This window comes from Gopherus flavomarginatus, chromosome 1 (assembly GCF_025201925.1).
Source record: "Gopherus flavomarginatus isolate rGopFla2 chromosome 1, rGopFla2.mat.asm, whole genome shotgun sequence".
Lineage (NCBI taxonomy): Eukaryota > Metazoa > Chordata > Testudines > Testudinidae > Gopherus > Gopherus flavomarginatus.
Genome location: NC_066617.1, coordinates 271,233,433 through 271,245,999, shown reverse-complemented (window position 1 = coordinate 271,245,999; position 12,567 = coordinate 271,233,433). Strand labels below are relative to the sequence as shown.

General features: G+C 37.6%; 1 protein-coding gene across 17 annotated transcripts in view; it reads right to left on the bottom strand.

Moving 5' to 3' along the window:
* DOCK9 (dedicator of cytokinesis 9) overlaps positions 1-12,567 on the bottom strand; it is a 347,564-nt gene that overhangs the window by 253,017 nt on the left and 81,980 nt on the right. For 3 of the 17 annotated variants that reach the window (XM_050946683.1, XM_050946728.1, XM_050946738.1), the window contains exon 1: positions 10,911-11,172. The exons of the other annotated variants lie outside the window; for them this stretch is intronic. In XM_050946683.1, coding sequence (XP_050802640.1) covers positions 10,911-11,027 — 117 coding nt within the window. In that variant the 5' untranslated portion in view covers positions 11,028-11,172. Of the gene's footprint in view, positions 1-10,910; positions 11,173-12,567 lie in introns of those variants that run through there. 17 annotated transcript variants of the gene reach the window in all.

Here is a 12,567-nt window from a genome sequence, read left to right as displayed (position 1 = left end):
CTTCACCTTCTTGAGCTACACTATCACTGACAATTTAAACCAAGTTTGAATGTTCAGACTTCACATAATAAACTAACTTTACCACAGTAAAATAGGAAGTGAGTGTTTTCTAAAAACAGTGTTCAACTGCTTTCTAAAGCAACAATTTTAAAAGGTTACATTAAAAGCCAAATGAGGAAAGCAGCATCCAGAATCTTTGGATCTGTTTGGGTATGCACTTTTATATGTAGGATAATTTAGCTATGATGCTAACACACACAGTACGTCTTTTATTAACACAGAAAAAGGGAAGTTTCCCACACACCTATTTTCTTCAGTCATCCCCTTCTTGACCCTTTATGCTATACATTTAATAATCTTCTTCATTTTTTGCATAAAGGGCTATAAACAATAGTCTTCCAATTAAAAGGTGTGTAAAAAAAGTTTTAATACATTTAAAGTAAAAAATGCTAGACAAAAAAAATGGCTCTAATAAAATGTGATGAAATCTTTTGCTTGCTGTGCTTTTGTGTTATGGACTACAGCTAGGGTGTGGTATTTACTTAGTTGAGATAATTACTAACCATGCACTTCTGCCTTCCCAGAAGAATTGCTCATGATTCTCCCTTTCTGGTCTTGTGCCTCCAGCATGAAATATGAAGGAAAAACTTTTAGCTCTTAAGACATTTTGCTCTCTTAGGCAGCTACAGGGTCTCTTTCTTTGTGGACATCAGCATTGTTTATAATTATTACAGCGTTCTTCACTATTATACTTTTTAGCTCAGGAGATCCCTGGAGCTACTTGCACTACAAAAATGAAAATCTTCTATTCATTATATCTTTATAGATGAGGGAATCTCTTGCCTTGTAATTCAGATTTCCTGAAGATACACAAGATTTACATGACCCACCCCAACCTCCCCTCCGAGACTGGAGGACTAACTGATGACGTGAGATGTTCTGTGCACACCCTATAGAGAGTCATTTCTCTAGTGCAGTTGTGCTGGTATTTACTTTTTGTTGTTGTCTGCATTAAAAAAAGGAAAAGGAAAGGAGACTGTAATTTAGTATGTAAGATGTTTGGGGCTAACAAAACATTCTAGTCTCCTTAGGCCTCTGAGGTTACAATATGCTCAGATGGATAGTGGCCTTGATCCAGCCTATACGTAAAACAAAATAAAATAAAATACATTATAAAAATCGTAAAAGCAAGAATTGTTTCCCTGCATGACTTGCATTTGAGAATCTTTAAACAATGTAAGCTCTTTGGGGCACGGATCTTGGGTGAAATCCTGACCCAAATAATCAAAAGGAGTTTTGGCATTGACATAATGGAACCAGAAAACCACCACTTGTCTTCACATTTGTCAGTAATGCACATAGCACATCATATAAAACCACATTTTTTTTATTTGATGTTTACTGAATTGTCATTCATCCTTTTAACAGCTATTTGCTAGATTCAGAGATGTCACCTTCCTTACCCCTTGGTTCCCCATATAGGGAGAATGTGCCTCCATAAAAGTAAATGTTCAGATGAAGGGTGGTGAGCCATAGTCCACCATTTTATGGTAAGTCAACTTTAATTGGCTTCATTTATTTTTAGATCAGAAGAGAGCCTCTAAATAGCACTCAAGAGTAGTAAAAAAGTTTAATTATTGTGAAATACTTATGTGGCTTGTTAGGTATTTAAGTTTTTCATACCCACTTATTTACTTTTACTATTGTATTTTCAGTGTGAAAGTTGATCTGAGATTGGGGGGAGGAGTTAGGAGGGTAAGAGGCAGCCATACTTAAAATAGCCATCACCGAAGGCTGGTTATTAGAATTATTCAGAAAAATTTTCCTTCTTTAAATTTGTACAAATTGGCTAAATTATCAGAATCAGGTACAAAATTTCCAAATTGGGAAATTATTGTATTCCTAGTTTGTAATGAATTAAATAGAAATGTAACAAAGTTTTCAATTTAAGTTCATCTGCAACAAGTGGCAAACTCTCCATACCCTCCCAAAAATGGAAGCTATCCTATAAGACCAAAAGGTACCACTGCCAAGATAAAAGCCTGAACAGTGTGCACAGCTCCTGAAATAAGTTTTGTTTTCTAAACAGAGAAGTTAACTTTACAAAGAATCCACCAGAAACATTGCACATGTTGTAAAAGAAATTAGTTACACTTAAGTACGATTTTGATTACTATTGCTATTCACTTTTTTTAGTTTTGGCTAATTTAGCACCTTGTTACTTCCTGTACATTAACTAGTATAGATATATGTGATTTGATACTGCATATATTTGAGCAAACACTGGTTTCCCTTAGCAAGACCCCAAACAAATTTAAAATGTAAAATTTTAAAAGGTAATCTGATTTATTGTTCACATCCTATATTCTCCCATAACCACACTTAAAGAAGTGCTTACTATACTACTGCTATATGCAATCCAGAAGTAAACCATAGACAGAATGGACAGGATGCAATACAGGCTTTTTTCATTAAATTTTGAAAAAAATATATAGAGTTATTTTATCAATGTATTTCAATTTAAACTAAAAACCAGAATCCCTAGGTATACTGTTTATCTAAGAGCTGGAATGACTAAAGTGGCCTATGAAATTTTAGACTCAGTTCTGAAAGAACATCAGTCAAGTTACAAAACATCATGCTTTTATTAAATACAAATGGATGTTTAGTTGATTGCCAATGCTCATTTAACAAGGGAATGGTGACCTCTCAGATCTCAAACATTTTGATAAAATAGATTTAAAATATCCTGCACTACTGTCACACATCTTTGAATGTGGATAAACTTCCGCTTCCAGTACAGCTTATCTTCTTCCATTCAAATACAAAAACAACCACAGTGTATGAAAAAATAATATCCTGTTAAATCCCAAATTCTCTTGTCAGTGTAAGGGCTGGTCCACACTACAGGGGGGAAATCGATCTTAGATACGCAACTTCAGCTACGTGAATAACGTAGCTGAAGTCGAATATCTAAGATCGGATTACTCACCCATCCTCACCGCGCGGGATCGATGTTCGCGGCTCTCCCTGTCGTTTCCGGAACTCCGTTGGGGTTGATGGAGTTCCGGAATCGATATAAGCGTGCTCGGGGATCGATATATCGCGTCTAGATGAGACGCGATATATCGATCCCCGAGCAATCGATTTTAACTTGCCGATACGGGGGGGTAGTCTGGACGTAGCCTCTGTGATGTGAAAAACAGGGGGATTGGACTTGGGCAGTATCTCTTTAACAGGACAATACTAAAGAGAGAGTATTGTTGGTGTATTACTATATCCCTCAGGTGCATTTTGAGACAGAAGGCAGAGAGACAGCCTCCAAGTATTACCATCTCTCATAAAGACAAGGTGGGAGAGCTTGTCTCTCTCACCAACAGAAGGTGGCCCAATAAAGGATATTACCTAATCCACCTTCTCTCTCTATCCTATTCTTCTTCTTCTATCCTGGGACTGTCACACTGCATATAAGCTCCCAGAAACACACTGTGATTCTTTTTTGATGTTAAACAACAGTCATTGCATGGGGTATCTTGATCTGAGCTATGTTTTTTGGTCAGATTTTTAGGGAAATAAGTGATCATAATTAAAATAAGTGATCATAATTAAAATAAGCAAAACATGTAAGACACAATCAAGAGTCACTTGAATTGTCTACATGTAACTAACTATATGCAAATTATTCACCCTATTCATTGGACTGATTGTATGTATTATCCACATCCCCTACCCTTCTTCTGTTTGTGTTTTTAAATTTGTAAGCCTATGAGGGCAGGGAATTTTTCCTGTGTTTGTAAAACACCCAGCACTGTGAATTTCAATCTTGACTGGGGATTTCGGATACTATCAGTATTTACTACTACTACCAAAAAACATACCAATATTTTCCCATAGGCTATATTATGCCCTTAGTTTTTAAGCATAAAAGCCAAAAGGTACGACATGGTATGATATTTTTAGTGGACACAAGAACAGTGCCCACACTAATGCCACTTCAAAACTGGAGTCACCATACCAGAGCATTCTTTTCTAAACTCATCCAGGCCTTATAAGTAAGGCCTTACCAAATTCAATCCATTTTGGTCAATTTCACGGTTATAGGATTTTAAAAATCATAAATTTCATGATTTCAGCTATTGAAATCTTAAATTTCACACAGTGCTGTAATTGGAGGGGTCCTAAATGTAAAAGTGGCGGTGGCTGGCTGGGAGCCCAGCTCAGAAGGCAAAGCTGCCGCCAGCAGCAGCACAGAAGTTAGGATGGCATGGTATGGTATTGCCACCTTTACTTCTGTGTTGTGGCCTGCAGAGCTGGGCCCTCCTCATCAGCTGCCACTCTCTGGGCGCTCAGCTCTGCAGGCAGCAGTGCACAAATAAGTGTGGTATGGTATGGTATTGTATTGCCACCCTTACTTCTGTGCTGCTGCTGGCAGGGCGCTGCCTTCAGAACTAGGCACCCGGCCAAGCTGCTCTCCGGCTGCTCGGCTCTGAAGGCAGTGCCTTCACCAGCAGCTGTACAGAAGTAAGGGTAGCAGTATTGCAACCCCACTACAAAAACCTTGTGACCCCCCATAACTCCTTTTACGTTTAGACCCCTCTAATTACAACACTGTGAAATTTCAGATTTAAATAGCTGGAACCATGAAATTTATGATTTTTAAGGCAGTTCAGAAGTAATGGTGGCAATACCACAATCCTCCTAAAATTATCTTGCAACCTTCTCCCAATCCTGTTTTAGGTCAGGACTCCCAACTTGAGAAACACTGGTCTCCCCCGTGAAATCTGAGTATAGGGCAAAAGCACACAAAAGAGCAGATTTCATGGGAAAGACCAGATTTCACAGTCTGTGACATGCTTTTCCATGGGTGTGAATTTGGTAGGCCCCTACTTATAAAGAGGTCTTTTACCTCAGAAACTAAAAGATCTCATGACTTTGGGGGAATTAAAGCTGAGCATGGAAAAATAATTTCTGCAGCAATTAAAAGGGGAAGAGTTCCTCTACTACAGTCCATAAGATTCCTGAATTGAACCTAAAAGTCTGGCTATGTAGTATACTGATCTTAGAACAAAAAGTAAGAGTGAAGTCAGAGTGAGTTATAGAATGGGGTAGGCAACCTACGGCACAGGTGCCGAAGGTGGCACGTGAGCTGATTTTCAGTGGCACTCACACTGCCCAGGTCCTGGCCACTGGTCTGGGAGGCTCTGTATTTTCATTTAAAATTAGATGAAGATTCTTAAACATTTTAAAAACCTTATTTACTTTACACACAATAATAGTTTAGTTATATATTGTAGACTTATAAAAAGAGACCTTCTAAAAACGTTAAAATGTATTACTGGCACACAAAACCTTAAATTAAAGTGAATAAATGAAGACTCGGTACACCACTTCTGAAAGGTTGCCAACCTCTGTTATAGAATAAGATAAATCTATAATTTTAAATATGTTGATTTTTCTACTATAGTTTCACAGTTTGCTTTTTCCCCATCTCTTTTTCCTTGTTCTAAGTAAAAGCCCTGCCACGCTGAGACAACATATCTTCAGAAGAATGCAGCACTTTCACAGGCTATCCTTATCCAAACAGCAGCAATTGTTGCCATTTAAGATTTCCAGACAACTCAGAGATTAAAAACACACATTTGCTTCTCCTCAGATATTTGCCTGGTGTGCATGGGATGGGCAGTGATATTGGACTGTGTGTATGTGAGTGGTGTGTGAGGGGGAGAGATGAGTATGTGAATAAATGCTGTACCCACAATAGAGTGGTGCAATCACTGCTGAAGACCATATAAGGAACCACCCAGCCTGAATCCAGGTAGGATTTAGAGAGAAAAATGGCTATTGGGGACAGCTTTTGGGAGAGGGTAAGAGAAGAGATAGGTGTGTGAGGGACATTAAAAGAACAAAAAAGGGAAAATATGGGCACTCTAGCACAAAATCAGTATGTTGAGAACAAAATTAATAAAGGAACCAAACTACATGAAGAGGAGAAATTCTTTAATTGCCTATACACCAGTGCTAGCAGCCTGGGTAACAAACAAAAGGAACTGGGATTGTTCATTTATCAGCACAAATTCAAACTGTAGCTGGTATTACTGAAACCTGGTGAGATGATTCACAAGATTGGAATGTTAAAATCTATTGTTACAACTACTTACGAAAGATCAAGTGGACAAAAGCAAAAGGAGAGTAGCATTCTATGCTAAAAATACCATTACCTGTTTCTGAGTAATTGAACTCAAATGCAGATGATCTGAATGCTTATGGATCAATGTCCTAACAGATAAAGCACAACATGGGGTATTAGTTGGTGTCTGCTACAGACACCAAATCTCATCGGAAAAAAAGGATAACCAGCTCCATAATGTGTAGGAAAAAAGTGCATAATCATGGGGATCAATTCGAGTAACACATGCTTGAGATCTCTTGCTGACAGTACTAAAACATCCTTGGAATTTTTAAATATTATAAATAATTTCCTAACTGAAAAAGTGTCACAACCAACACAGCGGAATACTACATTAGACCCGGTCTTGACAGACAAAGAGAAACTGATCATAGAACTAGAAATTAAATTGTAACTTAGGTACAAGTCATCACTCCTTGATCACATTTATAATGTGCAGACAGAATGATGAGCAAATCAGTCATATATATACTTGGTGCTTTAAAAGGGCCAGTTTCACAAAGCTGAAAACAATTATGAGCTAAATCAGGTAGGAGGAAGAATTTAATCAGAAAAATGTGAATAATAACTGAGAATTTTTTAAGAATATTTTACTAGATGCCCAATAAGGCACAATCAGGAGGCTTGGTTAAAAAAAACTAACCTAGATTAGAGGGAAGTGGGAAGTGAAAGCAGTTATAATCCATATTATATTTAAAATTTTAACAAATTAAAGAAAGGGGAAATTGACAGTAATGAATACAAGTCAGAAGCTGGGATTTGTAGAAAACTAGTAAGGGAAGCAAAGGGACAGAAAGAGAAGTATAGGGTCAGCAGAGTTAAAAGCAGTAATGAATTTTTTAAATATATTAGGAACAAAAAGATTCCTGACAAAGGCATTGGTCTATTACTAGATGGAAATGGTAGAATTATTATTGATGATAAATTGTAAAAGGCAGAAGTGTGGAGTAAATATTTCTGTTCTGTATTTAGCAAAAACAGATGTAGTCTCATCAGGATATCACTCTTTCCATTTCATTACTACCTCAGGAGGATGTTAAACAGCAGCTACTAAAGGAAGTCATATTTAAAACAGCAGATCCATATAACTTGTATCCAAGAGTTTTAAGAGAGCTGGCTGAGAAGCTGCTGAACCATTAATATTGATTTTCATTTCATTTTGGAATACTGGGGAAGTTCCAGAAGACTGGAAGAAAGCTAATGTTGTGCCAGTATTTGAAACGGGTAAATGAGATGACCTGAGTTATTACAGGCCTGTCAGTCTGACACCAATCCTGAGCAAGATAATGGAGCAGCTAATACAGGACTTATTTAATAAAGAATTTAAAGAGGGTAATATATTTAACACCAATCAACATGGGTTTATGGAAAATAGAACCTGTCTAACTCGTTTGTTTTTTTTTAATGAGATTACAAATTTGGTTGATAAAAAGGTAATATTGTTGATGTAACACACTTCTGTAAGGTATTGGACTTGGTGCCACATTATATTTTGATTACAAAACTAGAATGGTGAAGTCAACATGGCACACATTATATGGATTAAATGCTGGCTGCCTGATAGGCTTCAAAATGTAATTGTAAACAGGGAATCATCATCAAATGGATGTGTTTCCAGTGGAGTCCTGTTGGGCTCAATTGTTGGTCCTACTCTAACATTTTTATCAGTGACCTATAAGAAAGCATAAAATCATCACTGAATAAGTTTGCAAATTACACAAAAAATGGAGGAGTGGTAAATAATGAGGAGGACGGTTGCCACTGATACAAGTAAATGCATATATCTAGGAACAAAGAATGCAGGTCATTACTTACAGGATAGGGGACACTATCGGGAAAAGCCGTGACTCTAAAAAAGATTTGGGGGTCATGGTGGATGATCAGTGAACATGAGCTCCCAGTGCACCACCTGTGGCTAAAAGGGCTAATGTGATCCTTGGATGAATAAACAAGGGAATCTCAAGTAGCAGTACTGAGATGATTTGACCTCTGTATTAGGCATTGGTGTGACTATGGCTGCAGGAGGAGCACCAGGGTTTTTGGCGCCCTAGGCGCAGGGCTGGCTCGCCAGTCCCGCAGCTCTGGTGGACCTCCCACAGGCATGCCTGCGGATGCTCCACCGGAGCCGCGGGACCAGCAGACCCTCTGCAGGCACGCCTGTGGGAAGTCCACCAGAGCAGTCTGCCGCCCTCCCAAATCCTGGCGCCCTAGGCGACCGCCTAGGTTGCCTAAATGGAAGCGCCGCCCTGCATGGCTGAAATACTGTGTCCAGTTAGTGTTTACAATTCAAGATGGATGTTGAAAAACAGGAGTAGGTTCAGAGAAAAGAGTCTTAGCTTCCTTATTCAGAACTGGGTCTTCTGTTCTATTCTGCAGAAACATTGTTTTAATACCCTCTCAAAACATTCATGGGAAAACAAAAACAAAAAACAAACATAATATTCCCTGTGATCTATAGCTGTATCAACAGTTTGCACCAGCTGATTGCTATACTGACAGAATGAAGCACACTTTTGTTTTGTTAAAAAGGTATATATATAGTTATTTTGTTTGCAGAATAGAACAAAAGATCCAGTTCTAAATAAGGAAGCTAAACATTCCAAAGGGGGGCAAGAAAGCCACACGAAAACATTAGCTCATATTGGTAAGATGAAGATGTGGACCAGAATTAGAATATACCCTGCATAAATATAACAAGTTTAAACAATGGCTTTCCTGGAAGAAAAAAAAAATGATTTAGAGCAGGAGTCGGCAACCTTTCAGAAGTGGTGTACCAAGTCTTCATTTATTCACTCTAATTTGGTTTCATGTGCCAGTAATACATTTTAACATTTTTAGAAGGTCTCTTTCTATAAGTCTAAAACGTATAACTAAACTAGTATTGTATGTAAAGTAAATAAGGGTTTTAAAATGTTTAAGAAGCTTCATTAAAAATTAAATTAAAATGCAGAGCCCGTGGGACCGGTGGCCAGGACCCAGGCAGTGTGAGTGCCACTGAAAATCAGCTTGCGTGCTGCTGTCACCATGCATGCCATAGGTTGCCTACCCCGATTTAGAGAAGTGGGCTTCTCTCGCATTATATTTTCTTACTAGCAGACACTTCCTATAGGGACAGATTAGACTTCCAGTGACATATAAGATGGAATTCTCCTAATAAAGACACATTACAAAAATAGGTTCTTATATATGCATGAGCAAAAAAAAAAAAAAAAAGTTTTTAAACTTCGGTGTCTAAATCCAGTTAGGCTGATTTTTTAAAGGTGCCTTAGTTTTCAGAGACGATGAATACCCACAATTCCCACAGATGTGAAAGCAAATGAAATCAAGACCACTTATTTAGGTTTTCTAATTGTGGATTTTGGCACTCAAATTTGAAAATTCTGGCCAGGCATTTCAAAACTTATGTGCTACTAAGCCACACAATTAACATCTTATGGATCTAATTTGCCAGTACCAATCAAGCAGTGGCTCTCAACCTTTCCAGACTACTCTACTCCTTTCAGGAATTTGATTTGTCTTGCGTACCCCAAATTTCACCTCACTCAAAAACTACTTGCTTACAAAATCAGACACAAAAATACAGAAGTGTCACAGCACATTATTACTGAAAAATTGCTTACTTTCTCATTTTTACCATATAATTATAAAAAACTAATTGGAATATAAATATTGTACTTACATTTCAGTGTATAGTATATAGAGCAGTATAAACAAGTCATCGTCTGTACGAAAGTTTAGTTTATACTGACTTTGTGATGGTGCTTTTTATGTAGCCTGTTGTAAAACTAGGCAAATATCTAGATGAGTTCATGTACCCCACGGAAGACCTCAGTGTACCCCCAGAGGTACGTATACTCCTGGTTGAGAACCACTGCAATAGAGCACTCATTTTTAATAACCAAGTATAAACGTGTTGTTTACTAGCTTAACAATCCCCTTAACTAATATCTGAAAAGGTTAATTGTTTTAGCTGTAGTGTGTTGGAGGATTTCTTGCAGCTCACTTGCAAAAATTCTATGCTTTCTTATGTATTATAAAAATTCCAACAGAAGCATAGAGCCCACACAACAATACAGAATAAACTCTTTTCTGAAATTCCTCCCTCAGAAAATACACAAATTATTCACTTTTCCTCACTGAGGATTATTCAGCAAGTAAGATTTAAAAAATCCTGTATTCTACACAGGTTGAAAAGTAACCTTAAACTAAGCATATCTGAATAGACTAGACTAACCTCAAAATAATTTAATTAAGACAAATTCTGACATCTGTAATATATATACTTAAAATATTGAAGGAACAATCCAGAAAATCTATAAAATTTAAAAACACACTGCCAACTAAAAATACATTTACTGTCCTGTGCTGCTTATATATTTCACAAATTAAGTTTTTACCTCCATTTAAAGAGGTGTATGATAACTTTAGACCAACTAAATACAAAATAGACAGTTAGGAAGTAATAAGCCAGGGAACCAAAAAAAAAAAAAATATTTTGCCATCTTAAACAAAGGAGCCGCATGGAAACCAAAGATGCATAGATAATACAAACATTCATGTGCTCATTGAAAAGAACCAAAGAGAACTGATTTGAAAATGCATGTATCATCATCAGCAAAAAGTGAATGTTGAAACCTGACTCACTAGTGAAACCTAGACGCTTCCCAGAAAGAGAGAGAACTAAGAACAGTTGGGGAACATCTCTTATCTACACAATTCTTACCAGCTTTTCTACTGGACTGTCCACTTCTACTTCACATGGAGCTGCATCCTTGTATTGCTGAGGAGACTCAATAACAAGCTCTTTTTTAACACTTCTAGTATTTGCTCTTGCCTGCATTCTTAGCCAGAGAACAACTCAAATATCTGAGAAACTCTGTTTTTTAGCATCAAAATAAACAGCATGCCAGCAATTCAGAGAAAACAAAAGCTTTTTCCAGACACAAGCTGCAGAAAGTACCAACTAGTTTAACTACTAAGCTGCAGTTTGCTAAGTCTGTCATGGGGGAATGCATGACAAACGAAGCCCAGCCTCTAAAGGGTGTACCCTTCCTCTGGAAAAAAGGTGGATCCATTTCAATGCCACTGGAACACACACCAAAAATGGTGCAATACAAAATTTTCCTCACTATGATAACTGTGCATAATACTCACAAAATTAATAAACACCTTCAGTCCTTGAGAAATATATTTAAGAGTAAATATGTATTGTAGAACAAAACAAACATATTCACTACAGTTTGGAACCCTTCAGAAAAGCAAAATTCTAAGTAGTATTCTTTCCAGATTATTCTTCTACTCCATCCATCTTCTACTCCAGCAGCTAATTAAGTATTAGAGGCAATGCCATTCCAGTCAGCAGGGTATTTCTACATAATACTGACTCAAATTTTTCATTCTAATGTTTCCTAAACCAAGATTTAAGATGGCTTTTCCTAATTTCATGATGTCCTCTCTATAAAACCTCAAATACTCTGCAAAGATGCTAATCAGATTGCAAAGCCTGCTTTCTATTTTCGCTTTAATTCCAAGCATGCTGGTGGTCCTCTCTTCCTTCTATACCATTACTCTCATCCCACAATTCAGGTCTAATTACCATAATTCATTATCATAATTGGGAATGAAAGAATTTTCTTCCTCTTGCTTTACTTTTCAGACATCAAACCCAGGGCCAGTGCAAGGATATTTGGCGCCCTAGACGAAACTTCCACCTTGCGCCCTTCCCCCGTCCCTAAGCCCTGCGGCATCTCCCTACTCCTCCCCCGCTCTGAGGGCCCCCCCATGGCAACTCCCTCCAGAGAAAGGGAAGCACTTAAAACATGTAAAAGGGCATTTAGTTTGATAGGTTTGTGCCTGGTAAGAACTCACTTATCAATAGACACAGCTGGAGAACTCTTATGTCTGTATAGATGTAGTTGTGAAATCCTCACTTCTGTATTGTTTTGTATGCTTATTTGCATGGTCTCTGGTTCTGTGATTGTTTCTGTCTGCTGTATAATTAATTTTGCTGGGTGTAAACTAATTAAGGTGGTGGGATATAATTGGTTAGTTAATCATGTTACAATACGTTAGGTAAATTTTAGTAAAATGATTGGTTAAGGTATAGCTAAGAGTATTACTATATAAATTAGGGGCAAACAGGAAGTCAGTTGGGATTCAAAAATAAGGAAAAGGAACTTGAATTTAAGCTTGCTGGAAGTTCACCCCATAAAACATGGAATTGTTTGCACCTTTGGACTTCGGGTATTGTGGCTCTCTGTTCACGCGAGAAGGACCAGGGAGGAATAAGCTCTCTAACACCTATCTTTCAATTCTCTCAGAAGCATCTGGAAAAAGGAAGTCTCATCTCTCCAACCATGTTTTTACACATTATTTACTCA